Below are 26,663 nucleotides of genomic sequence, written 5' to 3'. Positions count from 1 at the left end.
AATTGACAGTATGCACAGAGGTCATAATTTAATGAAGTTCAAAGTCCGTGCTGTCTAGCCCCATATGATGTCACAGTTTGCAGTAATAAATCCATGATACCTGGGGTGGATGTTTTACATATCACAGAACAAAACCTGGATTATAAAACATGGTTTTGAAAGGACATTAAATTCCTGGTATGCTAGATCAGATTAATCAATCGTCAATAAAATGTTCAAATCTATTATGATTGTACAAAATTCTATCATGGGAAAAACAAAAGCTAAGGAAAATTCTAAAGAATAATTTATTATAAAGTTTTACTTATTTTCTAAAACTGTCGTGTCTAAATATTACACACTAAAGAAATGTGAGCCTTCTTTCATTATCAGTAGAGCCAACTAGTGTGTACATTCAAAGAAAACTCACTTTCAAATTGCCTAATCAGGAAAAACAAACATGTACAAGGAAGTGATACATGTTTTGAGACGAAGGCAATAGAAACTGAAGGATGCAAATTAGCTCTAACACTTGTAGTCAGATACTGTTTATATAGTCATCACTCTCTGCTCCTCTCAATGCACTGACTGCCTACAGCCATTAAGACCTTTAGAAAAGTACATTGGGGACCCAATTATCTGATACACTTTTACACAGTTGTAAAGAATTGTATTTTTCCCAATATGGTAAAAAAAAAATAGCCTAAAGTATAACGGATCATATTGTATTTTCCAGAGAACACTGGAACACGGATTGTGTTTTTGATGGACTAACAAATATAAGCATCAGCAAATGGCTGTTTATATATTTTCATGTTCTTAAAATGCATTTGTAAAAAAACATCAGCAGTAAATTAAATGAACACACAGGGAACTGTGTATAACATTTTAAAAATATTCTCCTTCCAGTTATCTGACCCACTCCACTCAGCTTGTGAATTTAAGAGATTAATAATTAATAAATTCCACTGCCAACACAATGACATCTCAAACCGTAAAGGGCAGCTCTTTGATGTCTCATTCATACAGGAGTCAAATAACTGATATTTAGTGGCACATTCAGGCTGTGGGATTGCTTTAGTGCAGTAGAGTGAAGATAGCGGCTTTGTAACGGCAGACATTTGCATGGAGTTTGTATCATTGGAGGTTTGTTCTTTAACACTAGCACGGCACTTCACTGCTCAACTTGTAATATTACTTACTAAGACTCACAGAATACCAAAGAGAGGGCCTAGTCATATACCAGTTACAAAACCAACCCTTCCAAGAGCTTCATAATGTTTAAAGGGCACTCACCAGATTTATCCACCTGGGCCTAAATATTAACTTCACGATTATGTAGAAATAAATCTGATGGTGGAACACTTTGTCTTTTGGGAAGCCCATGATCTCGACACAGATTTCTAGTCGCTGTGTAACTTGCTATAAGGAATCACAGCCAAAGTCTTCGGCAGCTGTGACCCTTTACAGACCTGCCACAACCTTGACCGTCCGCCTTGCTGTGCATGCTGAGACGAAGCACAGTGTTACCTGAAAACCGTGGTATGCCTTGTGCTTCCTTGGCCCTCCAGGTGTTTAAACAGATGGTGCAGCAGGGTGATTCCTTCAAAAGGTATGCTTGTAGTTATTTTTAATTTGTAATTGAATGTTTCATGTTATTCTGGTCTTCTAGGTCATGTCCTCATAGTTTTTTCAATGTGGTTGCAGCAGTGTTTTATCATCACTGCCATTAAGGATAAAAGTGTGACTACGGTTTTACAACACACTTAAAATCTAATTAAACTATTTAATAATACTTAATATGTACAGCTGGGATGTAGAGGTTGTTTTTTTGTGTGGAAGTGTTCGTGGGTTGAGTGTGTGGGTACCGTTCTTTAGCAGGATTTTGAATCTCTGTTGTTGGTTTTTATCGCTCGGCAATCACCATCTCCAGTCAGCTGTGCTGTAATTCAGTGAAAATGCACAGACTATTCTAAAAGGGCTGAAAGAATAGACTGGGAAACAGATTCACTGTCTCGCCGCATTATAGTAGGTCCAGGACAGCAGCGGAAATGCTTTGTTGTTACTTTTGAATGACGTCTAGAAGCGTGTGCGCTCTAATTCAGCCGACATGGAGTTTGAAAAGGGAAGAACAATTGCTTTCCCAGACATGCCCATAATCCCTATTCCCTAATTCCCTTCCACTGTTTTTAGGTGGTTAGGTATTAATATTGTACTATTTTTCTCATGTTGTTTTTATTACTGTGTGACTCACACTTGTCTTTATACTTCAGAAGTCAGATGGATGCATTTGAAGCCTGAGCTGCCTTTTGCATTGTCATTTTCCAGATAATTAAAATAAAAGACACATCCTATGATGTAAATTTGAAATCTTAATTAACTGAAGCTGTGTGTTGCTTTTCACATTTATTATTAAAAACTACACTAAATAAAAAGCAAGAACTCGTGTCAGGTTACTTAACATTTTTTGAATTTCAGCTGCTTATTTAGAGATCATATTTTTAAGTTAATTGTTAGAGCCATGCATAGTCTAATACATTTAATTATTAATCAAACTGAAGAAACTGCCTTGAGAGTCTGATTGGCTTTGAGCACTCTGCATAGTCATTTCATAATTGACCCTCTTTATTTGGTTCACTTAAGGATCAACACTCATAATTGGTTCATCTGACAGGGCTGTTACGGGGGAAAAAAATCTGAAGGGAAAATCTTGTTACTCATTTTGATATTCCTCTGAACTCCTTCCAATGGTTTGATATTCCCAAACATGTTTTCCAGCAAAGTACAGCTATGAATGTTTTTCTTTTGAATGTCTGTTCCCCCGGAGTAAAGAAACCATTGGAGATTGTACTGAGAAAATGATGTTGAGTCTTATCATTTAACAATGATCAAGAAAAACTGAAAGTATTTTCTTTGAAAGTACAATGGGGTTACTCAAATTAATTCATTTGTGAGAAAAATAAACTATAGGATCTTTTGAATGCTCATGAACCGGATTCACCTTGCATATTGCATTTTCACTGTAACTGTGAAACATCTCTCATTACAGCCAAGTGTTTGATTTCCAACATTTAAAGAGTTAGATGCTAAGTCCTAGTTTAATAGTTTCAACAGGCAGTGGTTTCTATTGGTAGAGAGAGGCCACTTCATTTACTATTCTATTTCTGCACTAGTCATCTAACCTAATTATCTGAAATCCCCTTGTAATGCACCGAAGAAGCCAGCAAAAGCCCAAAGAAACTTGATAAATCACATGTTGGTTTCTGGTACCACTGGCTCATTTGATTTACATTTTTCAGATACTGTACAGCATGACTTTTGAACTTTCATTAGTAAAATTTGATTTGGAAAAAGTCCCTTGTCACCCTGGTATTGTCGGCGGTCACTAATGAGCATCCTCTTGGAGCACAATATAGTGATTTAAATAGGTTCTCAATGGCATTTCCTTAATGCCTCACATTCTTCTTGCTAACCAGTTCCTGAAGTCCTGATGCTCAGACTCGAAAGATCAAAGAGGTGCCACCTGGGTTTGTAAATGGATCATTACTGGCTTTGGCTTTATAAAAGGATCATGACTAGCTTTGTCAAAAAATTCCTCTTCTCTTCCCCTTAATGGCTTCCTCCAAATACAGTGTCCTTGTATCGATCAAGCAGTTCATGGCCATTAATTGGCTGAGTCGCCTCCTCTCATTCGTAGCGTTACTTGTGTTTTCAACTCTGATTTTAATGAAGTCTCCGAGTCGCGGGAACAATGACACACTATTCTTACTTCTGTGCTTCCTGTGGAGCAGCATGTATTATTCTGTTTCTGTGTGAAGGAAAACAGTCCATTATATAGTACTGGTGCAGACAGGTTGAATTCTCTTCCAAGCTCTCTGCAGATATCCTTTAATATCCACTTTGAGGCATATAAATCAGCATCAAGAAACATGACCATAAAGTTTTTATTCCTGACTTGCTAATCTGCTACTCCTGTGAACATCATGAAACAATCACACTAGGAATTCTAGTGCTGGCTGCACCTGCCCGTGCTTCATGCTTTATTTAAAATAAATGCCTTTAAAATGAGCAAAGTCTCAATGGCATCTCAACACTTGATGTTTGGAATGTTTTTAGTGTTCCATTGTTTATATTGGGGCTTGTAACCGTATCTGCTCTCACTGGTTTAAAGACACAACGTGCTTTCTGTACTATGTGTTTTAATGCATTACTACCATAATAAACATTACAACAAACGTTAACACGTGTGTGATCCTGAAATTTGAAAACATCTTGATTTGAACACACCCTTTTAATCCAGAGCATTTGTTTGTGGCCTTGTTGCTTAAGGGAAAACTGTTTTGTCATGTTCCATTTCAAAGATTTTACTCTGGCTGCTTATCTCTGGGTTTTAACCTGTAACCTTCAGAGCTGTTCCGATGGACATAACAACTCGATTAAATAAAGCTTATCTGAGATATCTCCTCAGACATTTGGCTCTTGGCCTATTTGTTGCAGTCCTTTATCTCAAATGAAACTTCCCAGTTCATGTCTTAAGGATGGTTTATGAAATGTGTTCTTGTGGTAAAGGACTTTAAATTTAAATTATCATTCAATTTTATTCCACAGGAAAATCCATGCCTATTCAAAACTGTATTTCAGTGTGTTAGGTTCCTTTCTATAATGAAAACATTAATCTAGCCTAGTTGCCTCCATAGGATTCATCTCTTTGAGGTGTTGACTGTGTTACAAAAGTAATCGCCCACATTTAAAATATAGATGCATTTATTCAGATTGCAGATTTAGTTTTATACATTTCTGTCTTTGAAGGTGAAATGTTACCCTATGGGAAAAGCTTCAGATTTGAATATGTACATTCTTTTTTTGGAAGTGTTTTTGGCAAATACAAGTGTCCCAGGTCATAATTGTGAAGGTTTTATACGTATGCACACTCGTCCATCACAGGACTGTCAACTGTTACTAGAGATGTCAAAGGAAGGTGTGACATTTGCCCTGATCTGCATCAACTCACTCATTGTTATTCAAGATGCTGCACATGATAGTGCCGAGTGAGGTTGAGACCATGAGAGTCTACTGATCTCTCAGTTATGCAGCTATTGATCATAGTCGTTGACACTGTGAGGTAATATGAAAGCACAGTATAGAAACGGACATGTAAGAATGAACACTTTCACTTATATGTTAAAAATGTTTCTGCTTTGGATTACAACAATAAAAACTGAAGTAAAAAGTATCATTTTAAAGTATTGCAGTTTTGGAAAACTTGTATAAAGAAATAATTATCCTTGAATTGTTCCCATTATTTTTACAGCCTTATCACTTTTGTGAAGTGTTTCACAATTAGAGTGGCCTAGTTAAGTTGTTGCTTTGAAGTCTGTTTCCCTGAACGAACCCAGACTACTGATTTAAAATGTAGATATTTTTTTTATTTTATATTATTCCAAAAAGCTGTGCCTCTCCAGTGTACGTGTGTGGGTCTTATTTTTTTAAGTCATGCTCCTTAGAAATAACAAATTTTTCCACAGCAGGTTCAGAAAATGTTAGTTATTTAATTGCTGTTTGAGTGAGATATATCCTCGAATATGGGCTTCTGCTTAGAATATAGGGATGGGTGGATTCCAAGTATATCAGCATATTTAAGCCAAAATATCTGCTTTCCCCTATGTCAGGAAGCTCATGCTTGGTCTCAAATTGACTTGCTAGTTGGATAACGATCTGAAGCACACACCCAAGTCTACGACAACACTTAAGGGAATATAAAACCAGTATTTTTGATTGGTTACAATCTCACATTCAGAAAATGTGTGGTATGATCTAAAATAACCAGTTCACATGAGTAAACTGAAACCTGAGCAACACCTATGTCAGTGGAGGAGTGCTCAAAACTCCCTCCTGAGATGTGCCAGAATCTGTTTAAAGATATAGGAAGTGCCTGACGGTTATCAAAGCCAAAGGACAACCTAATAACTACTGACTGTCAGGACTTTTGAAACTATTGAGAAATAGATGTAACTATTTTCAATATTCTGTTTCTGTGTTCAATTCTGTCACACTTTTCTCTTCACATTCTGATTTGTTGCAAATGGATTGATGGTGTAGAAAATACCTTCATGGACAAAAACATTTTTAAGCCTGCCTGTAAGCCAAGCAGATGTAATTAATTATATTTAATTTTGTTGGATTTCCTTGTTTTTTAACTGAACACATGTCACTAATCAACTCATGCATAAAGCTGTGTGTGTTTCTGTAAGTAAACAGAAGTTAAGGTGGCATTTATGTAGCTTTTCTTTTTCTGTTTGTGTTTCTTTCACCAACTATGCTGTAAGTAAACATAAAAGTGAAAGGTAGTTTAATTGAGTATTTAGGCAAAAATGTACACAACTTTTTTCAGACAAAAATTAAATTATCCTGCAGTCTGCACAACCTTTGTTAATGACACTAAGCACCTTATTTGGATTAGCACATCTTTTGTCCCACTCTCTGCAAATGCATTTAATTACTACTTTTGGATGAAAATACTTTTAAATATTTAATATTCAACCTCACGCCTGACTTCCGCCTTCCCAAGCAAACAAGTATCTGGCAACTCGTGCACTTTCCCAGCATGCATTGCTTTGTATCCCTCCTCCACCCCAAACATACCATGGCTCATTCCATCTAGTGGTGGGGTTTTGATGACAAGTCATCCCCATGGCCAGGTCATAATTTCCATAGTCAAGTGAGGAAAAATATATTTGACATTCATTTGACTAACTTTTCACTCCAGCTGGATTGGTATCTAGTAGTCAGTCACATTTTTATTTCATACCTTTGTAAAGTGAGCAGCATCACAGAGCTTTAAAATGAGTTGCATTAGGGTATTGAACAGCTCACTTCCATGACAGGTGATGACCGTGAACAATACAATACCTTTTTTAGCTGCATATAATTCTACTTATTATGCTTGACTTTTACAATGGGTGAAAATTGCTTCACTGCTCTGTTCAGTGTGACATTGCAGGAAAGCTGTTTGCACTGCTGTTATAATATCTGAAGGCATAGTTTAAGGGATCTTGGGGATGCTTTTGATAGCCCTATGAAATTGGAATAGTCCCAGGGTTGCATTGCTTTGAATGAGAAAAGTCTGAAGCCAAGGAGCGGAAATAAAGCAGCCAAAACTGTTATTAATTTAATTTGTTATAATCTACGTGATGCTGGAGGAAATGAGAATAAACATCCCCTCTTTATACGAGACTGAATATTAGACAATAATTAAGTGAGAAAGGGTTTGCATGTCATCTTGCCTTGCTCTGAACAACCCAGTTCTTAGTGTGTTTCAGCAGCTGTTACCATGCACTAATCTCACTGAGAGACTAAATATTTCCATTTACTATAGTCTGTATTTGTATTATTCGGTGTGATTAGCCTCCTCTTTTTCCTTGTCAAATCTGAGAATGAAGTTTGCGTTGAAGAGTAGTAGAAATGTGAGGCCAGACCCTTAATGGAGTTGCCTCATGCTTGGGCACGAGAGCCGAGTGAGCGCACTGTCAGCGTGAGGGAACACAGAGGCTGGAAGGTCCTGTGCCAGGAGGAAGGAAGTATCACTGCCGGCACTGGGGCGGCAACACAACTGTGAAGCAGACATAACAAAGCCTGTTCTTACATCACACACAGGCACCCAGTTTACACAACACGGTATAGGACATATTCTTTTATAGCTCTCTGTGTTTTACTGACATTAGACTGCAGTGTTATTTCTGTGTTGTTTAATGAGGTACATGTTACCTCGGAAGTATTTCAAGTTTAACTGCTTGTATGGAACACATTGCTTAGGTTTCTGTGGCTTTGGGTTGAAACCTGCTGTGTACATAGTGCTGTCAGCCGTACTGTGAAGAAACTTCCACTTGGATTCACCTTTGAGTTGACTCTAAACCTTCAAAAATAATTTAAATGTACTGGCGACAGTTGGTTTCAATCAAGCATGTATTGTTTAAAGTACAGAAAATAGTGTTTGGGGAATATTATGGATTTATTTTGAGAACATATTTTACAATATTTAAGGGGGTAAACTGACAATACATTAAAATATGAAAAAACGTTAGCAGACCCATCTTGTGAATGTTTTCAGTCATTGTATAATAATTGGTTGCTCTAAAATCAGCATAATGGCGTACTGCCAATGTCCCAAATCACTCTCCTCAGCCAGGAAAGATGTCTTCTGCATTTCCTGCCTGTTGCTTTAGCATGTACAGCATCGTGGGAACTCTGTGTAAGCCCTCATTAGGCCATGTGTGTTGTAGTGGGGGTCTACTGGATGCATTTTTGTACAGTCATATAATGAGTGTGTGCACTTAAGATGCCATGGTACAAATGATGGCAACAGGCAGAAAATGCTGATTTCCTTGCTAAGGTGCAGTGAAAAGTCTAATTTGGGACACTGGCATAGTGCCATAATAGATGTTTTGGAGCATACAACTTATACAATTACTGAATAACTTCAGAACAGCAAGATTGGATGGTTTATTCTTGTAATTATTTTTGGTGTGGATTTACCCTTTGATGCCTTTAATTCAGCTCTAATTCAGTACATTGTTATGTTGGCAGGATAGGTGCCACAGTTTGTGTATTTGCAGCTTAGCGACAGTTCCTCTTGTTTATGTCACGACATTGCTTGTTTCCATTTGCGCTGCAGTGGTTTTGTACCTGCCTAACTCGGATATTGTTACAAGACGGCTCTGCAGGATGAGGGGCAGTGTTGGGGAACGGTCAGGGCTCTGGACTCCTGAGTGGAGGGGCGTGTCCAATCCCAGGTGGGGGACACTGCTGTTGTAGCTTTGAACAGTGTACTGTACCTAGTTTGCTCCAGTAAAAACCCAGCTGTATGGGTAATTGTAGGTAAAAAGGATGGGATTGTAACATTTCGCCCTGTAGAAGGGTGTCTGCTAAGAAACATAATAGTAATGAGAGGTTTACCATTAACCCATTAAATATGAAACGGCAAAAGTCAAAATAATACATACACTGGGAATTGTGATGCTTTTTGGTTGTTTGTTTTGCTTTGTTTTGTTAGTGGTAAAACCATTAGCATCCAGAACTGAGATAGGACAACCATAGACAGTCATACACAGAACTGGATTTGTCTTGTCAGGGTGATCCCTGAAGCAGAAATAATTGAGTTTAATTGTCAAGAGGAGGACATACCATGGCACTGACATGCCTTGACTCCTGCTTATGAGAAGATCTGCATCAAGGGTTTCATGTGCCACTTATACCGCTCACATTTACATGGCTAATTTAATGTTTATATTTGACATATGATGAATGGCATAAATAAATCTTTGTAGTATTGTGGAAATAAATTACATCTAATCATATAACTAAAGGTCAGAGTGAACTTTTACTTCAAGGCATGCACTAATGAATGATTCTTAAGCCGTTTGAAGTTTATTGTAAACCTCGTTTGACATCTCGGATGACAAGGGAGAAATCAAATATGTAACCGTAACATTTAATTAGTCACTTAAAAACTATTGATGATGAAACACATTCTTGAAATTGAATGCCTTGGACAGTTTTCATTTGTAGTGGCATGATAGGTCATACTTAATATTTCAGTGTGTTCTCTGCACACTTCTACCCTTGCAGTATGTTTGGTGACGATTTTTATTTTTTAAAAGCATAGTTTTTCTCAAGTGGTTGAATTGCAATGCAGTGTATTTTCTATAACACGTAGTCATGAAGAGATAAGTTGTTCCGGCTTCACGACGTCTCTTCAAAGACCTTTTTTTTTTCCATCCATTTGTGAATACCGGCAATTCTTTCACTTTGGTTGGACTTGACAGGCCTTCATTCCATTGTCTGCTGGAATTCACTGCGTTTGACTACGGACGTCAAGTGCATTTCACACTTAAGCCTGTGCATCTGGAATTTTCTACATGAAAGGTAGCCATTGTCTGAGAGGACAAATCCTTTTTAATTAAAATACCAAAGGTGGACTCAATTGATAAATTGACGTTGTTTTGAGACAGACAAGAGAGCGTTGATTAATGGGAATTTTCTGCTAATGTTTCTCTGCTGAGTTATCTGATGTTGCCCAGTAAAGTTTTACTTAAATTTTAATTAACTTGCAGAATTATATGAAGACATTAAAATCCAAATATATGGTTGGTTGTGCTTCTTTTGTGTTGAATACGATGCTTGCTTTTATCAGAGTTCAAGTAAGTAGACTTTAGCCTTTCATTTTTTTTTTTTTTTTTTTTTTAAATATCTGTAAAAATAGTAAAAGGCTTTGGCAAGAGATTATAACTTTACACAACTCTATGCATTCACAGTTGTGGTAAATGTGACTCTAGTACCTAATATCAATTGTTTTGTCAATTCCATGGAATATCTGTTTCAAATGCTCTAGATAGGGACCACTGAGAGAGGGCAAAGAGTTGTTGTCTGTATTAATATGTACAAACACATTAGTATACATTAAGCTAGAAGCATTAAGAGGTCTGTAACCTTTATAAAGGGACATATCAATAGACTCAAGGTACCATTCTCATATTTTAATATATATTTATATATTTAGATAAGACGGTTTTCCTAACTAGCCAGTCGCTTGTACTGTATGTGGGTTATGAACATTACACAGAGGCTCACAAAAGACCAGTGAATAGGATTGTGATCTGCAATTACATTTAAGAGTCTCAAAGACTGTCTGTGTAATGTAGGTCTTACCACTTAGCAACTGAAATACCCTGAGGAATGCGCAGTGTGTCCTTGCCAAATGGTTTTCACATGCTGATTGATGAAGAGATTTGCCTAGTGGAGATGGAATGGCTTGGCGTTAGAGCAGAAATAAACAAAAAATAATACTGTATCAAAGGGTTTAATTAACCCTTCCGCATCTTAATGGCTCTGGTAAATATTCCTCAGCTAGATATAACTTTTGCATTTAAATCTGATAGTTTTATGTGTTAAATCACTGAAACTTACTGTCCTTAAGAATAACAAAAGGGCAATGCACTCTCCTTTTGAAGACCCCTACAGAACTCTAGTGTGCAACATCCTGACAGTTATGAAACATGTATACAAAAGTGTGTATATATATTGTGACTTGCCAAAAACAAAATCGCAAATGACTTTCCAGTGAAACGTATTGCAAGCAAGCTGTTTACTAATGGTCTATGCTCAGTAAAGTGCTGTATAATGGCTCCATCTAGAAGGTGCTGTGCAATATTTTCCTTTAAGGGAATATTTAATCACTGAAATATCAAGGTTCCTTCGGTCTAAATGAAACAAAAGTTTGCGTGATTCCTCTTTAATTGTCTGTTAATGTGTATTATTTGCAGGAAAGGACAAGTACCCAGAGAACAAAGTAATGATTGCGCTGTTTCAGCAGGAATTCATCTTCACACAGCTAGCATGTGCTAGGAATTCAGCAAGTGATGGATCACACTAATCACTATTACAATAAGATAGAAACAAACCCAAAAATATACAGTGAGGGAAAAAAGTATTTGATCCCCTGCTGATTTTGTACGTTTGCCCACTGACAAAGAAATGATCAGTCTATAATTTTAATGGTAGGTGTATTTTAACAGTGAGAGACAGAATAACAACAAAACAATCCAGAAAAACGCATTTCAAAAAAGTTATACATTGATTTGCATGTTAATGAGGGAAATAAGTATTTGACCCCTTCGACTTAGTACTTGGTGGCAAAACCCTTGTTGGCAATCACAGAGGTCAGACGTTTCTTGTAGTTGGCCACCAGGTTTGCACACATCTCAGGAGGGATTTTGTCCCACTCCTCTTTGCAGATCCTCTCCAAGTCATTAAGGTTTCGAGGCTGACGTTTGGCAACTCGAACCTTCAGCTCCCTCCACAGATTTTCATGCTGGAATACCCATCCACGACCCATTTTCAATGCCCTGGCTGAGGGAAGGAGGTTCTCACACAAGATTTGACGGTACATGGCCCCGTCCATCGTCCCTTTGATGCGGTGCAGTTGTCCTGTCCCCTTAGCAGAAAAACACCCCCAACGCATAATGTTTCCACCTCCATGTTTGATGGTGGGGATGGTGTTTTTGGGGTCATTCCTCCTCCTCCAAACACAGCAAGTTGAGTTGATGCCAAAGAGCTCGATTTTGGTCTCATCTGACCACAACACTTTCACCCAGTTCTCCTCTGAATCATTCAGATGTTCATTGGCAAACTTCAGACGGGCCTGTACATGTGCTTTCTTGAGCAGGGGGACCTTGCGGGCGCTGCAGGATTTCAGTCCATCACGGCGTAGTGTGTTACCAATTGTTTTCTTGGTGACTATGGTCCCAGCTGCCTTGAGATCATGAACAAGATCCTCCCGTGTAGTTCTGGGCTGATTCCTCACCGTTCTCATGATCATTGAAACTCCACGAGGTGAGATCTTGCATGGAGCCCCAGACCGAGGGAGACTGACAGTTATTTTGTGTTTCTTCCATTTGTGAATAATCGCACCAACTGTTGTCACCTTCTCACCAAGCTGCTTGGCGATGGTCTTGTAGCCCATTCCAGCCTTGTGTAGGTCTACAATCTTGTCCCTGACATCCTTGGACAGCTCTTTGGTCTTGGCCATGGTGGAGAGTTTGAAATCTGATTGATTGATTGCTTCTGTGGACAGGTGTCTTTCGTACAGGTAACGAGCTGAGATTAGGAGCACTCCCTTTAAGAGAGTGCTCCTAATCTCAGCTCGTTACCTGTATAAAAGACACCTGGGAGCCAGAAATCTTGCTGATTGATAGGGAATCAAATACTTTTTTCCCTCATTAACATGCAAATCAATTTATAACTTTTTTGAAATGCATTTTTGTTGTTATTCTGTATCTCACTGTTAAAATACACCTACCATTAAAATTATAGACTGATCATTTCTTAGTCAATTGGCAAACGTACAAAATCAGCAGGGGATCAAATACTTTTTTCCCTCACTGTATATAACATCATCCACAATAGTACTGTTGTATTTTCACCCTTTGACTCTTAAACTCTTTGACAAAGATTTGCCAAGAGACACAAAGTTAGTTCCATTGTGATGATGTTGTCAGGAGGTGAAAGACCTTACTCGACAAAATGCCTGAACAGTTAACCTGAGTCCAGCCCTGAATATTGTCAATAGGCTTAGCCTCAGTGATCAGCCTCATAGACCCAGGTGAGGGAACATCCAGGATGCCCATTTTGAATTGTGTTGAATTGCTAATGGTCCATTTTTTCAGCAGTCAGTAATAGAATAAAAACAAATATGATCCGACTGTTAAGTTCCATGCAAGAATATGATCTGCCTAAAATAAGTTAGATTCACGCTTTGTTATGGTCTGTTAGACCTGTTAGGTCTGCATCAATATTTATACCCTGCTACCCTTTAATGTATTTGGAATAGTAAGTGGAATAGTTTAGAATTGCTTATATGTTGCCTGTTTCTTTCATGACTTCTTTCCTGAATATCAGTTGCCTGTTCTGAACAAAAATTGATTGTGGACTGATACTTGACTTATTAGAATTGAAATAACATTTCTATCTTTGCGTTATGAAAGGAGATACTATGCAATACAGTACTTTTACATATACATGTATTTTATTTTTGTTTTGCACGTCGTCTGATTAACCCTTCAATGGTAAGAAGGGTTAAAATGTAGACTCTCTCAGCGATAAGACCCTGAACAGGAACCCGATGTTTCCCAGCTCCTCTTGCACCAGAAAATATTTTTAAGGCAGAACCTGGAGAACAGTGATGTGATATAGGAGATGCCATCTGTGAGTGAATGTTTTAAAAGTAATTTTTGAATACATTTCCTTCTATGTTCATTCCAAAGGAGTGTTATAAAACTTCATAAAGGTTAATCAAATAGTACCTGCCTACTTCATTGTGTTTCAGAAGCGCTGGGGATAGTCCCATGGTCAATCTCTTTTCACATTATTTGAGAGATCAGTGTTGGCTAGGTGAATTAAAGCTCTGTGTAATAGCATATTCATTGAATGATGTATTCATAGCTGAAGGTCTTACATGGTGACTAAAGTTGTTTTGTATGAGTGTATTATTGCTATTACAGTGCCATAGAGTACCTATTAAGATGCAGACAATGTTGAAAATGGTGTCCCTCTCATTTACATTGCAAAATCAATGGATTCCTTCAAGTATGGTTTGTACAAGTACATGACATCATCCAAAAAACATGTTCTATTGTCTGAGTCTCTTAATTTGAGGCTATTTAAGGATTTACTTATTGTGACAATTTTGTTCTTGTGTTTTTCTGTTGCTGGGTAACATTTTACTCTAGGTGTAGCCTTGTTGTGCCAAGAGAAGTAAGTTGTATCTCCGTGTTAGCTACCATTTTAGGAAGAAATCAAAGCAGTTCATATTTACTCTTGTCTGAAAAACATTCCTTGGTGGCCTCAAGTGCTCACTCAGCTCTCTGCTTTGCAAGTGACTGTGATTATATGCATCCAACAGGAGGCTTAAGAAATCAAAAGCGCATTTTGCATGGAGGGCAGCAGAAATCATCCCTGACCAAAACTGGATTCAAATGTTAAGAGTGGAGATGGATGCGCTCAGTGTCACTGGCACATCACTGAATGCTTAATCCTCCTTTATTCTGTTCAGATCAAGAGGAGGAATTCAAGTTAAGCAGAATGGGGTCTCTTTTTATTTGTATTTGAAATATGTACTACTGTGCTCTTACATAACTTGAATTGTTCTCAAGTGTTTTTTCTATATTTTGCAATACAAAAAAAAAATGTTGTTATTGGATTCTGTCTAATGTATATATTTTTAACCCCAGCTTATTTATACTGTCTGCTGGTTGTAATTTTGTGTTGGTCACATAAATTGCTAAGCAGGCCATTTGGCCCATTGCAATTGCCTATAAAAGCTATGGAAATAGTGCTTGTTTTTTTAACTAAGGACTATATAGATATTATAGGTTTTAATTGTTTTCTTAAGCAAACCCAGTACATGTTAGTAACATACCAGTAAGTAGTTATTTTTGTGTGATATTCTATTTCAGTTGTAGAGATTGTGTTTTAGTTTGGTTTGACCATGTGTGACATTTTATACGCAAAATAGATTGTTTTTAATCATCTTTAACAGACTGAAAGAACCATTCAAATTATTTGTTGACCAAAGAGAATGAATTAAATATATTAATATATAAATTCAGAGCAATGCCCCTCAAGACACTTGTGTTTCTTCCTCTATCAATAATGTAGTGTATACTTAAATGATAATGGTGTATGTTACAGTTAATGCTACAAATAATGAAGAATCATACTCCCTATCCAGCTACAGCTCCAGTCTCATTAATATTATTAGTATCAGTAATTAACAGAAGTTACACAGATTAAGGCAACAAATTAATGTTACAACAGGGAGTTTAAAGATACCCATCAGTCTTCAATTGTCTTCATTCACCTGGGGGTGGCAAAAAATTGAATTGGACATTCCAAGTAAGAGAATAACCATCAGTAAATCCTGATGTTATTTATCCAGGGCCTGAATGTTTGTATGGCACTTTCAAACCGGCGATGACTGACCCAACCCTCAACACTGCAAACAAATGAAGGTGACTCAGCCCTTGGTATGTGGTGGTTTGTGAGTTGCTCTAATAAGCAGCGAGCCCCTTAATTTGTCTGGACTGCACGCCCTGCTGTGCCCCCCGCGATCTGTGACTTAGCGCCTGGAATGCTGTGTCAATAGGCAGCTATTGAGCACCACTGCCCCCCCGCGATATAGACCTCTCTCCCAGGAACTCAGAGACCCATGACTCTGCTGTTCGTAGTGTGAATGGGCCTGTATGACTTCTGTGTGGCAGAGTATTGTAATCCACACACAACAGTGCTGTAGCTGTGACACTTTTACCCCATCTTCCACATACATGCAGCTAAAATCAGAAGTGCAATTTTTCCTATTTACAGTGGGAATGCTAATTGTTTATTGTGGGAGTAGTTCCAGACAGACGTGAAAGGCATGTGGTAGGTGGGAAAGTTCTCATCGTCGCACCTCAGTCTATTTTGGAAAGTAGAAAAATATCAGTAACTGGGTTTGCTATGGTTGCTCAGAAGTACAGAATTCTAAAATACTGTATGTCTATATCTATTTTGTACAAAGTTATATACTTAAGCCTTTAATTCAAGCAAGTTAAGTGGTGTTATATTAAGAATATACAATGCAAGATAAAGTAAACCGATATGCAGTACATTACAAAGTGTATTATGGGAGGTATAATGCAGGAAGCATGTGGAAATAATAGTGTAACACATATACACACTATACATGTGCAGTGAAATGGGATAGCAGCAAAGCAATGCTAGATCAGATTGTAGGATCTAGTGTTTCAGTTTACCCCTATGGGTTCAATGGAAGTTGACATATGCCTAATTCACTCAAAAAGACAAATGTCAATCAATAAGAAACAGTTACATTGAACTTACAATCTTGCAATGTGTATTTTAACCCATGAGTGATCTCAAGCACTTAAAACAACTAATAACCACCGATGGAGACATGTTTATGTAATTCTTCAGGGTGGGCTCCTGATTTTATATGAGTTAGGCTCTTGGGTATTGGAGCAGTAGAATGATAATGCATCATCTGAATGAACTTGCTGCCTGGGTGTAACTACTGTGTGATTTATACACAAGTTATTAGGCGTGCAATACAATAAACTAGCTTTCTGAAGGACTGGTGATCTAAAGCGGCTTTGCATTGTTCTGTAATAAATCTTAAAAGTAATTGTATTTGACACTGGCACATTTTGATGGTGGTAATAATGTGCAATCCTGGAACTATGCCAATGTGGAGGCTAATTGGAGCTTGCAGTCAGTGTTAATTTCTCACAGGTCTGTTGGCTATAGGGAATGATACATCACCAGCAGTTTTTACCAAAGTCCTTTGATTACGGGTTTAAAAAAACAAAAGGCATTTCAGGCATTGGTATCTGTCTTCATGTTTTAATTAAGTAGCAAGCAATTCATAATGATAATCTGTACATTTCCTTTTCCAGTTTCATTCTTATGCATGTTTTAATGAAAAGCTAAAGGTCTGATTTCAATTTTATACAGTCACATCCTCCATCTATATTTGTCTGTAACTCTGCAAGCAATAGACAATATATATCTGTTCTCCTAAATGCATGGGATTTGTTATACAGCAGTAATGTTATATTCTTGTTACAGCATGTTGTAGGCATAATTTAATATGTATATTTGTATAAATTATCTTGCCTGAAATAGATAAATGGTCCAACATAGTGCCTTTTATTAGCAAGTGTATGGAAATCCTGTTTATTAGATATGTATAAATAGGTGAGTAAAGTTTTTATTTAATTTTTTTAATGATTTAAATTTTCAGTTTTTTTTTCTTTTTAAACAGATTTTGCTAACAATGGGGGAATATTTATTTTGCTTCAGCTGCATTAGAGACCCTGCAGAAAGAAGTAGAATTAATTCTGGGAAACTGGCGAGGAGTGTGGCAGTTAGTAAACAAGTTTCAATACAGCTCTGGGAGCATTTGAATTCTGAATTTCTGCTTCCATGTAATAATCTAGAATTAGAATTATTATTTGGAGAGATTAACTGTATGTAGATGTACTGAATTCCAGCTGAAGTAGACATTATTAATGACTTTATTTTTATTTGCACGTGCTTCATAATATGATAAAGCACTTTGTGTTTCTTCTTGGATTTTAACACACCCAACATCCTCAGATACAAATAAACAAGAGCCCCGGTCCTGACCTTGCAAAATACACATAAACAGGAAGGAATTGAGAGATCTTCAGTCAGCTGTTTCTGTTCAAGGAACACTTGGATTCCCCTGGGCTTGTTTAATCAGGGCTTCATTTTTGTGAAAATGACTGGAAATCAAAAACCTGTGTCCTGCTTTGACTTCACTGCACTTCATATGAAAGCAGAGGGATTGCTGAGTAAGTGCAGGATTGTTTTTGCTAATTAACTCTTCCGTATGGTCTGTGTCTGCTTTAGAGATGGAATCTTCAGAGTTTTCATCTTCTAATCATTTTCTTAGTCTTTGTTATTGTCTGGAATTATTTATATGGGTACAATGAAAGAATGTTATTTTTTATGCATCACACAAGAAAGAAATAAAGCAAACTTTGAATAAAGTTCTGCTGTCCTCTGGATTTGTGAAAAGAGGCAATATATCTGAACAAAGTACGAGCAATGTGGATTGGAGGCATTTTTCATTGAATGGTAGGCGATATGGGTAGTTTAAGTTTTAAAAAACAAATTGCATGAAAATAACGTCTAAAATAAAACCATAGATATGTGTCCAGTACAGACAAATGTAGTATACTGGTTTAAAAAAGTTAGTTTTTGTATTTTACTATACGGTTTCAGTTTATGAAAATTAATAGGAAGGCATATGGTTACTAATTAAATATGCTAAAATCATGTAAGTGTGCTTAGCTGTGGGAATACTTTTAGGTTTCATTCTTAACTTACTGAAATATTGGAATGCATTTTGAAGACTAAAGAAAAGCATTTTTTGCATTGTTTAACATAGCACGTTTCATTGGCCTTTCATAGGGTCAGACCAACAACTGCAAAAATGGCTGTGTGTTCCCAGCAACAGTCAGTTGTGACAGTGGTCGTGTACACCTTCTGTGAGGACTGTCGAAAAATGCCATGAGAATCTGGCAGACCGAATTAGTAATAATAGTAAAGCAGCTCTTGCTATGTTAAGAAGAAAAAAACTTGCATTTCCCAAGGGCGTTGATAATCATTTTGGCAGGAAAAGGGCTGCAAAATGTTTCATTTTGTTTGGCCTTGTAAGGTTATTTTTACCATTTCAGTGTTCACATTCTTTCTTTTCTTTTTTTTAAGGAAAGGTTGGTTTAGTGTTTTTGAGGTCTCCGTTCTTGAATAAATTTAATTTTCAATTTCCAGTGCTGAGCACTCACTTTGTTGTACTTGTTTGTAGGTTAACTCATAAGCAAGCAGATAGGATTAATTAAAACGGCAGTTATTCATTTATTTTCTGGATGGGTAAAATTATACCGATTTTAAATTATGGCATATTCCCTAGAAATGCTCCTTCTGCTCAGATTCAGGAAGAGGATGTATAACTGGGTAAAGAAGTTGAAATTAGTGGTTTATATTTGTGTTATATTATATAGGTTCTTTGTACTTATTTCCCATCTTGTCTATAATTAGAGAAGGAGAACATGTAAGGTGATTAAAACAATTAAAACAGGAGACCTATTATTATAATTGCCCCCCCCCTTATCTTTTAAACAAATCATATGAGAATTAATGACGTCTAAACATCTATCACAGAGTATAAACCCTTAAGACATTAATAGGTTTGGGGTATGAGGAATATGAAGTCACTTTTTCTATTTCTTTGTCCCCTCAATTCCCAAACCCCATCCTCATTCACAGGACCCTATTACTGTTACGTCACAATTCCCTGGGGGAAATCATAATTTCGTAAGCTGATTATGTGGTTCTGAACCATGTGTAGTTGGAGGTTAATGAGGCAGTAGTGATTCTGTGCAACCATAGAGACCGATGGGTTGTGGAGATGAATTAATTAATTCCAGAGAGGTTTAATTTTCCTTCCTTTTCCTTCGATTTCAGAGTCTCGATGAGCTGGAGGATGACGACGGCACGCAGAAGGACCGGAAGAGGGAAGATGCCATCACACAGCAGAACACGGTGCAGAATGAAGCCCTGGCCTCTGACCCCAGCACTGCTCACTTAATACAGGTAGGGGACTTTGCGTTCCTTCTGCGGTGCTGCCGTACAGAGGCACTGTTGACTAGATAAAGAAGACCGCAACAGTGAGCTCCTTCACAGCCACGGCTCCCACCTAATACATGCACAAAGGACAACAGCTGCAAGTTCTCAGAGGAACCCAGACAGTTTTCCAGTTTTACCAATGAATTACTGAATACATATACAAAAATGCGGGAATACATTTGTGTTCTTAGTTTCATGTGTCATGGTTCTTTTCAGTGTACTAAACTTGTTAAAGTAAACAGTTTTCATCCATATTTAAAAATATAGTGCCTGAACCATTGGCTATAAAACCATCTTCAGGGTATTTGGCCACTGTGTTGAGGCAGAACTTGGAAATGGTTGAGTGGGAAAATGGGTTTTCAGTTTGTGGGAGACAAGGTGACAGTCAAATTATAATAATAATGTTCTGGATCCAAACAAATTGTTCTGTTTTTTTAGTCTCCTGTGCTGATAACCTGTACATTATATTCTTTCACAGTAATGGCAATGCAGGTTGCTTTCGTCTTTCACAGTAATTGTGTGATATTGATTTTAAAACGCAGAATATCTAAGTGCTTACATTTCCCCCTCACTCATTTTAAACAAATTAATCTCAAAACTGTGTGCCTCAAAGCACAAAACAATGGTGCTGTGCAATTGTATTTGAAGTCAAAGGTACAATTGATACCTTTAGAGCTCCAGAGAATGTAAATGAGCAGCTGATGAAATGACTTCAACATCACTGTAATTACTGAAAGATGAGCACTATTTTAGAAGCAAACACAAAGGAAGGTGCAGGGGAGAGCTCAGGAACACAATCGTCCCCAGCCCCACTCCCTCCCTGTGCTCAGAGCCATGCTGATTGATTTGTTTTATGGGAGAACCCAGTATATAAGCACTAGGGGAGCGATTTGTTGGTCTCGTAGTAATAAAATAAAAATGGTATCAGAATATTTGTTATGACGGCAGTTAGGAGTTACTCAAATTGTCAATATTAAAATGAATCGCACCATGAGATATACAATTTGACAACACGAGAGGCTTTTTGACTGCATACTGCATGGCAAACTCTTCTAGGACAAATGGGAGCAGCACTGAAAGCAAAGTGCTGCTGCTTTTGGTACTTCTGCTCTTGCTGTGTGTTTATATGCAAAGTAAACACGTACCCAAGTTCTGAAGTACTGTTTTCTGTCAAACTTTATTTAAACATGCTGCACATACACTCAGGGTGGTAATGATTTTTGTTATGTAATCACTCGCTCCATTTATCAAGGTTTAATTACAGAATGCTCCACACTAAATATGCATCACTACAGATCCATATCTGAAACAATTATTTAGTTCCTAGATGCACTGAAAATCAATCAAACAGCACTTACCATTAAAAACCGTCTCCTAAGTGTGGATCCAAAATTATCTTGTCACAACACAATTTATGTACAGGATAAACCTTTGAACGCAGTGTTATGTAATTTGAACCTGATGCTCTTTCAGTTTTTGACTTTGTTTTCCTTGGCGTTTCACATGTTGGATGTATCCTAATTTTGTAAATGATTTTTTCACCTCCTTTTTAATCTGCGGTTATGTTAACCTGTTGTTAAACCTTGTAAAACATTGTTTATCGCAAACCAGTTCAGAAAGGCTACAGAGGTTAAACCATATTAATACAGGGCCCAAGTGTTAAGTGCTGGTTTTAAGGCTGAGAGTACTCTTCCCCATTTCTGGTTGAAGTTTGTTCATGTAGGTAGTGACGTTAATATTTAAATATATATATATATATATATTCAAAAACAACTACAGCATTGGTTCAGCTTATGAAAATGTGTCCTTTCCTATAACAAAGTCCATCCATATTGTGGAAGGAAACACTGGAAACAACTAAAATAGTGTTAACTACCAAAAAAGACCAAAGGAATGCTGTTTTAATTGGCCATACAGTAGAATGCAACCAAGGAGTATAAAACTGTCCCAGTATATCTAGTGCATCACCACACTGGACTTTGAGGAGGAGCATAAGGATAGTCATCCTAGTTTACTCTTGTCTCTCTGTGGACCCTTGTACACACATTAAAACCCCTGTTTCCCATCAGGGTGTGTCTGCCGTTTATGATTAGACACCTCTCCTGACGAGCCCTGTGCCAAGCCAAGCGCAGGAAGTGCCTGAGTGGTGTTTCTGACCTCTGCAAGTGATTTAATGTGTAATGGGTTCAAGTGACATTTTAATCAAGTCTGAGGAGCACTGTGAGGAATGTGCAGAACTGGTGTATTACATGACTTCCCATTCGTAAACAGCACCAGTGCGGCCTACCGCCGACCTCCCCAGAGCTTTATCTCCTCGGCACAGAGGCCAAGAATGTAACGCATATGGTACGTTTCAGCACAGCGACCTTCCTGGGACCACGATGGGGGACATTTGTGAGATTTCAGACAGAAATGTGAAAATAGGCCATAAATAATCCCAACACATCCCAGATAACAGCAAGGGTTCAGAACTAAAAATAAACGCACACAGCAGATCTGTGTACTTTTATAGTAACTCTGGATTTCTGTAGATATGACGCAACTAAAAACTTTTTGAAGCGTTGTAAATATCAATAAATTATTAATTGCTTTGTGGTGTACAAATTGTGCCAAACCTTTAAGAAACGTATAACATAAAGACTATGAAACAAAATGTGATTTTTTATATGAAAAATCGAAATATCTCCATCGAAATTCTGTTTGCAGCAACACATTTAAACTTGTTCTTTAGCTTTTTGTTGATTTTAAAAATAGTTCAATCAAGTTTCAGTAGAAGCAGGGTTAATTAACAAAGTCCAATTCTACATAAATAGATTTTTGCATCTGATAAGCATTGTCATTTCCAGCATCCAAATGTAGCATTAACCCTACACAATTAAATGCAGACTCTACATTAAAATGGTTCATTTTTTTGAAGCAGGAAAATGTCTGCCCTGATACGATAAAAGCACAAGTCATTATTTTGAGTGCATGGCAGTAATGAAAAGGCAATCTCAAGGTCACTCGTTTCTATTTGTCCTTTCAGTTGATGTTGGGAGGCGTATGGTATTCAGACATCCTTTGATATGCGCTTGTGTCTTGGCGTCGAGTGGGGTGTAGACATGCTCCTGTTGTCAGCAACTTCTATTGGAGCTGCGATGCATAGATACATGTGCACTTCGGCCATAGTTTGCAGACCATTATATTTTCTCCATTTGTAACTGACAATCCTATTGAATTCAGAAAACAGATTTACCTCATTGGAAATTCTTGGAAACTGCATTTTGTTGGAGTTGTGTAGTTGCAACATTTTAATTCATTTTTATCATCTGCTCTCTTTTACTCCATATCTCTGTCCAGGCTTGTTAATCTTCGCCTCTCTTATGCGGCCTCTAATCCCGCCTGCAGCGGTGTGACATGTTTCTCTCTTTAATAAAAGTCCCGCACAAATCCATCACCAGAGGAACAAGTTCACATTTTTCTTTTATTTCGGAAAGAGGCTTTTCTTAGCCTCCGCCCATGTGTTTCTTGTTAGCAGCCTTACCTTGTGATATTATGTGAGCTGAACAATGAAAACATTTTTTTTTAAATCTCAGAGCTATTTTAGAAATGGAATGATACCGAACATTCCCGCGTATCATCTGCTTTTAATATGGTGCCCGGCTGAATTGATGGAGTGGAGTATTGGTCTTCTGTTTACTGTACAGCAGGCTTTACCTTTGCTGCATTCTGTAGTTGAAATTCTCTGCCTAAAATTATCTTTATATCATACTTTAATGATCAACTGTAAATCAAAGCGTGCCTCAGGGAGCTGTGCCAGAAATGTTAGCCCAGAAATGTTGTTGTAACTTACTAAGAGTGTTTCTACAATGAAACAGTTACTTTATATATACATTTCCAAAGGTTATTGTTATGGTCTAGAAATTTAAATTGGTTACAGTAACAGCTATTGTAGTATTTCGTTTGTTCTGCGATGATAGTTTGCCAACAATGTGTAGAATAACATGTTTTCAGTGAGGAAATATAGCACTAATATGAGTGATTTTTACGTACTTTGAGTTACAGTTCTTACAGTGGATTACTGCGGCTGTAAAAGACTGCTTTGTTATGTGAAATACAGTGAGGGAAAAAAGTATTTGATCCCCTGCTGATTTTGTACGTTTGCCCACTGACAAAGAAATGATCAGTCTATAATTTTAATGGTAGATGTATTTTAACAGTGAGAGACAGAATAACAACAAAACAATCCAGAAAAAACGCATTTCAAAAAAGTTATAAATTGATTTGCATGTTAATGAGGGAAATAAGTATTTGACCCCTTCGACTTAGTACTTGGTGGCAAAACCCTTGTTGGCAATCACAGAGGTCAGACGTTTCTTGTAGTTGGCCACCAGGTTTGCACACATCTCAGGAGGGATTTTTTCCCACTCCTCTTTGCAGATCCTCTCCAAGTCATTAAGGTTTCGAGGCTGAAGTTTGGCAACTCAAACCTTCAGCTCCCTCCACAGATTTTCTATGGGATTAAGGTCTGGAGACTGGCTAGGTCACTCCAGGACCTTAACGTGCTTCTTCTTGAGCCACTCCTTTGTTGCCTTGGCTGTGTGTTTTGGGTCATTGTCATGCTGGAATACCCATCCACGACCCATTTTCAATGCCCTGGCTGAGGGAAGGAGGTTCTCACCCGTCCATCGTCCCTTTGATGCGGTGCAGTTGTCCTGTCCCCTTAGCAGAAAAACACCCCCAAAGCATAATGTTTCCACCTCCATGTTTGACGGTGGGGATGGTGTTCTTGGGGTCATTCCTCCTCCTCCAAACACGGTGAGTTGAGTTGATGCCAAAGAGCTCGATTTTGGTCTCATCTGACCACAACACTTTCACCCAGTTCTCCTCTGAATCATTCAGATGTTCATTGGCAAACTTCAGACGGGCCTGTACATGTGCTTTCTTGAGCAGGGGGACCTTGCAGGCGCTGCAGGATTTCAGTCCTTCACGGCGTAGTGTGTTACCAATTGTTTTCTTGGTGACTATGGTCCCAGCTGCCTTGAGATCATGAACAAGATCCTCCCGTGTAGTTCTGGGCTGATTCCTCACCGTTCTCATGATCATTGAAACTCCACGAGGTGAGATCTTGCATGGAGCCCCAGACTGAGGGAGACCTGACAGTTATTTTGTGTTTCTTCAATTTGTGAATAATCGCACCAACTGTTGTCACCTTCTCACCAAGCTGCTTGGCAATGGTCTTGTAGCCCATTCCAGCCTTGAGTAGGTCTACAATCTTGTCCCTGACATCCTTGGACAGCTCTTTGGTCTTGGCCATGGTGGAGAGTTTGGAATCTGATTGATTGATTGCTTCTGTGGACAGGTGTCTTTTATACAGGTAACGAGCTGAGATTAGGAGCACTCCCTTTAAGAGAGTGCTCCTAATCTCAGCTCATTACCTGTATGAAAGACACCTGGGAGCCAGAAATCTTGCTGATTGATAGGGGATCAAATACTTATTTCCCTCATTAACATGCAAATCAATTTATAACTTTTTTGAAATGCATTTTTGTTGTTATTCTGTATCTCACTGTTAAAATACACCTACCATTAAAATTATAGACTGATCATTTCTTAGTCAGTGGGCAAACGTACAAAATCAGCAGGGGATCAAATACTTTTTTCCCTCAGTGTACTTTCTCTTTTTAAAATAAAACCTTAAGGGGGTAATATACTTTTCCCCCATTTGTCAACCTGTAAGGCTTCTGATGCCAAAACCATGTTATTATTTTTCTTCATCTTAATGTGAAAGCAGAAGTCTTATCTCTACCTAGTTGAATGCAACCAGAGGGATTTAGATGTACGTTTCTTATCGGTATAACTGGTAAAGGATGGATCCAGTGTAAAGTTCAGGGAGAATTAAGTGCATGGTGTCATTTGATATAAATTCTGCTACAGTTTACTTTTTGTAGCCCACATTTCTAAGATTCTCAGTAATTGCTTTTTTATCCCTGTCCAATAATTTAGGGTCATGTTTACAGCGCATCATTTATTTTGACTTGTTTAAAATTTGATGTGCTGTTTTCATAATTTACTAGTGATAAGAATATTTATGTGTTACAGGTTGTGTAGGTTATTCATGTTATTAATCGCCTCCTTGTGAATTAAAATTCTGTTCCCTTTTTTGGGGGGGGAATGTATACAGTTTTGGTTTAGAGAAGGCCTGTAGGAATTAAAAACTTTTACTAACTTATTTAACAAAATCCAAATTTAAAAAATGCTGGTGTTCTCCATTTGTAAATGTTGCATCCTTTGTTCAGTTTAAAGCAATGTACCATTCTGTTAACATGTACTCATGTGTGGCTTCATAAAATCAACAAATTATAGACTTTCCCCACTGAACACCTTATGTTAAATATTTGGACAACTCATTGGTCTTTATTTGTACTGGTAGGTAACAGGTGATAAACAGGTTTATATGTATTTAAAACCTTCCTGAACATGCCGTGAAACCTGTGTTCACGATGCAAGCGTCAAACCATTCAAAAGTAGCAAAAAGATTTTGGCAGAACATATTGAGATCTTTTTATTGTATTTCTTGCAGAGTAAACCATACTTCAGGCTGCTGTTTACTGTCAGTCTTACTTACACACCTCAATCTAGAAACTGAATCTGCCTGAACCAAGAGACATATCAGACTGTGGTTCCATTCATACATGGGTCCTAATTGTAAGGAATGCAATGCGGCAATCAAACCCTGGACCCAGGCTTTTTTAACCAACCACAAACCAACCAAGACACCCGTCCACCTTTATTTTATTTATTTATTTATTAGCAGATGCCCTTGTCCAGGGTGACTTACAAAATAAGAGCAATACAAAGTGCAAAAATACAGTGCAGTTCAAGGCATGATACATTTTACCAATTCAAATATACACAAGAGTATATGAGATATACAGTAAGCA

The 26,663-nt window shown here is 37.7% G+C and overlaps 1 protein-coding gene across 1 annotated transcript in view; it reads left to right on the top strand.

Annotated features, from left to right (window-relative positions):
• The window catches only part of pawr (PRKC, apoptosis, WT1, regulator), a 69,581-nt gene that overhangs the window by 23,755 nt on the left and 19,163 nt on the right, over window positions 1-26,663 (top strand). The window contains exon 2 of the mRNA XM_066687180.1: window positions 19,579-19,707. Within this exon, the coding sequence (XP_066543277.1) occupies window positions 19,579-19,707 (129 nt within the window). The remainder of the gene's footprint in view (window positions 1-19,578; window positions 19,708-26,663) is intronic.

Source organism: Amia ocellicauda, chromosome 15 (assembly GCF_036373705.1).
Source record: "Amia ocellicauda isolate fAmiCal2 chromosome 15, fAmiCal2.hap1, whole genome shotgun sequence".
NCBI classification, from domain to species: Eukaryota; Metazoa; Chordata; class Actinopteri; order Amiiformes; family Amiidae; genus Amia; species Amia ocellicauda.
The sequence above is the reverse complement of the archived record's forward strand: the minus strand, read 5'-3'. Positions and strand labels throughout refer to the sequence as shown.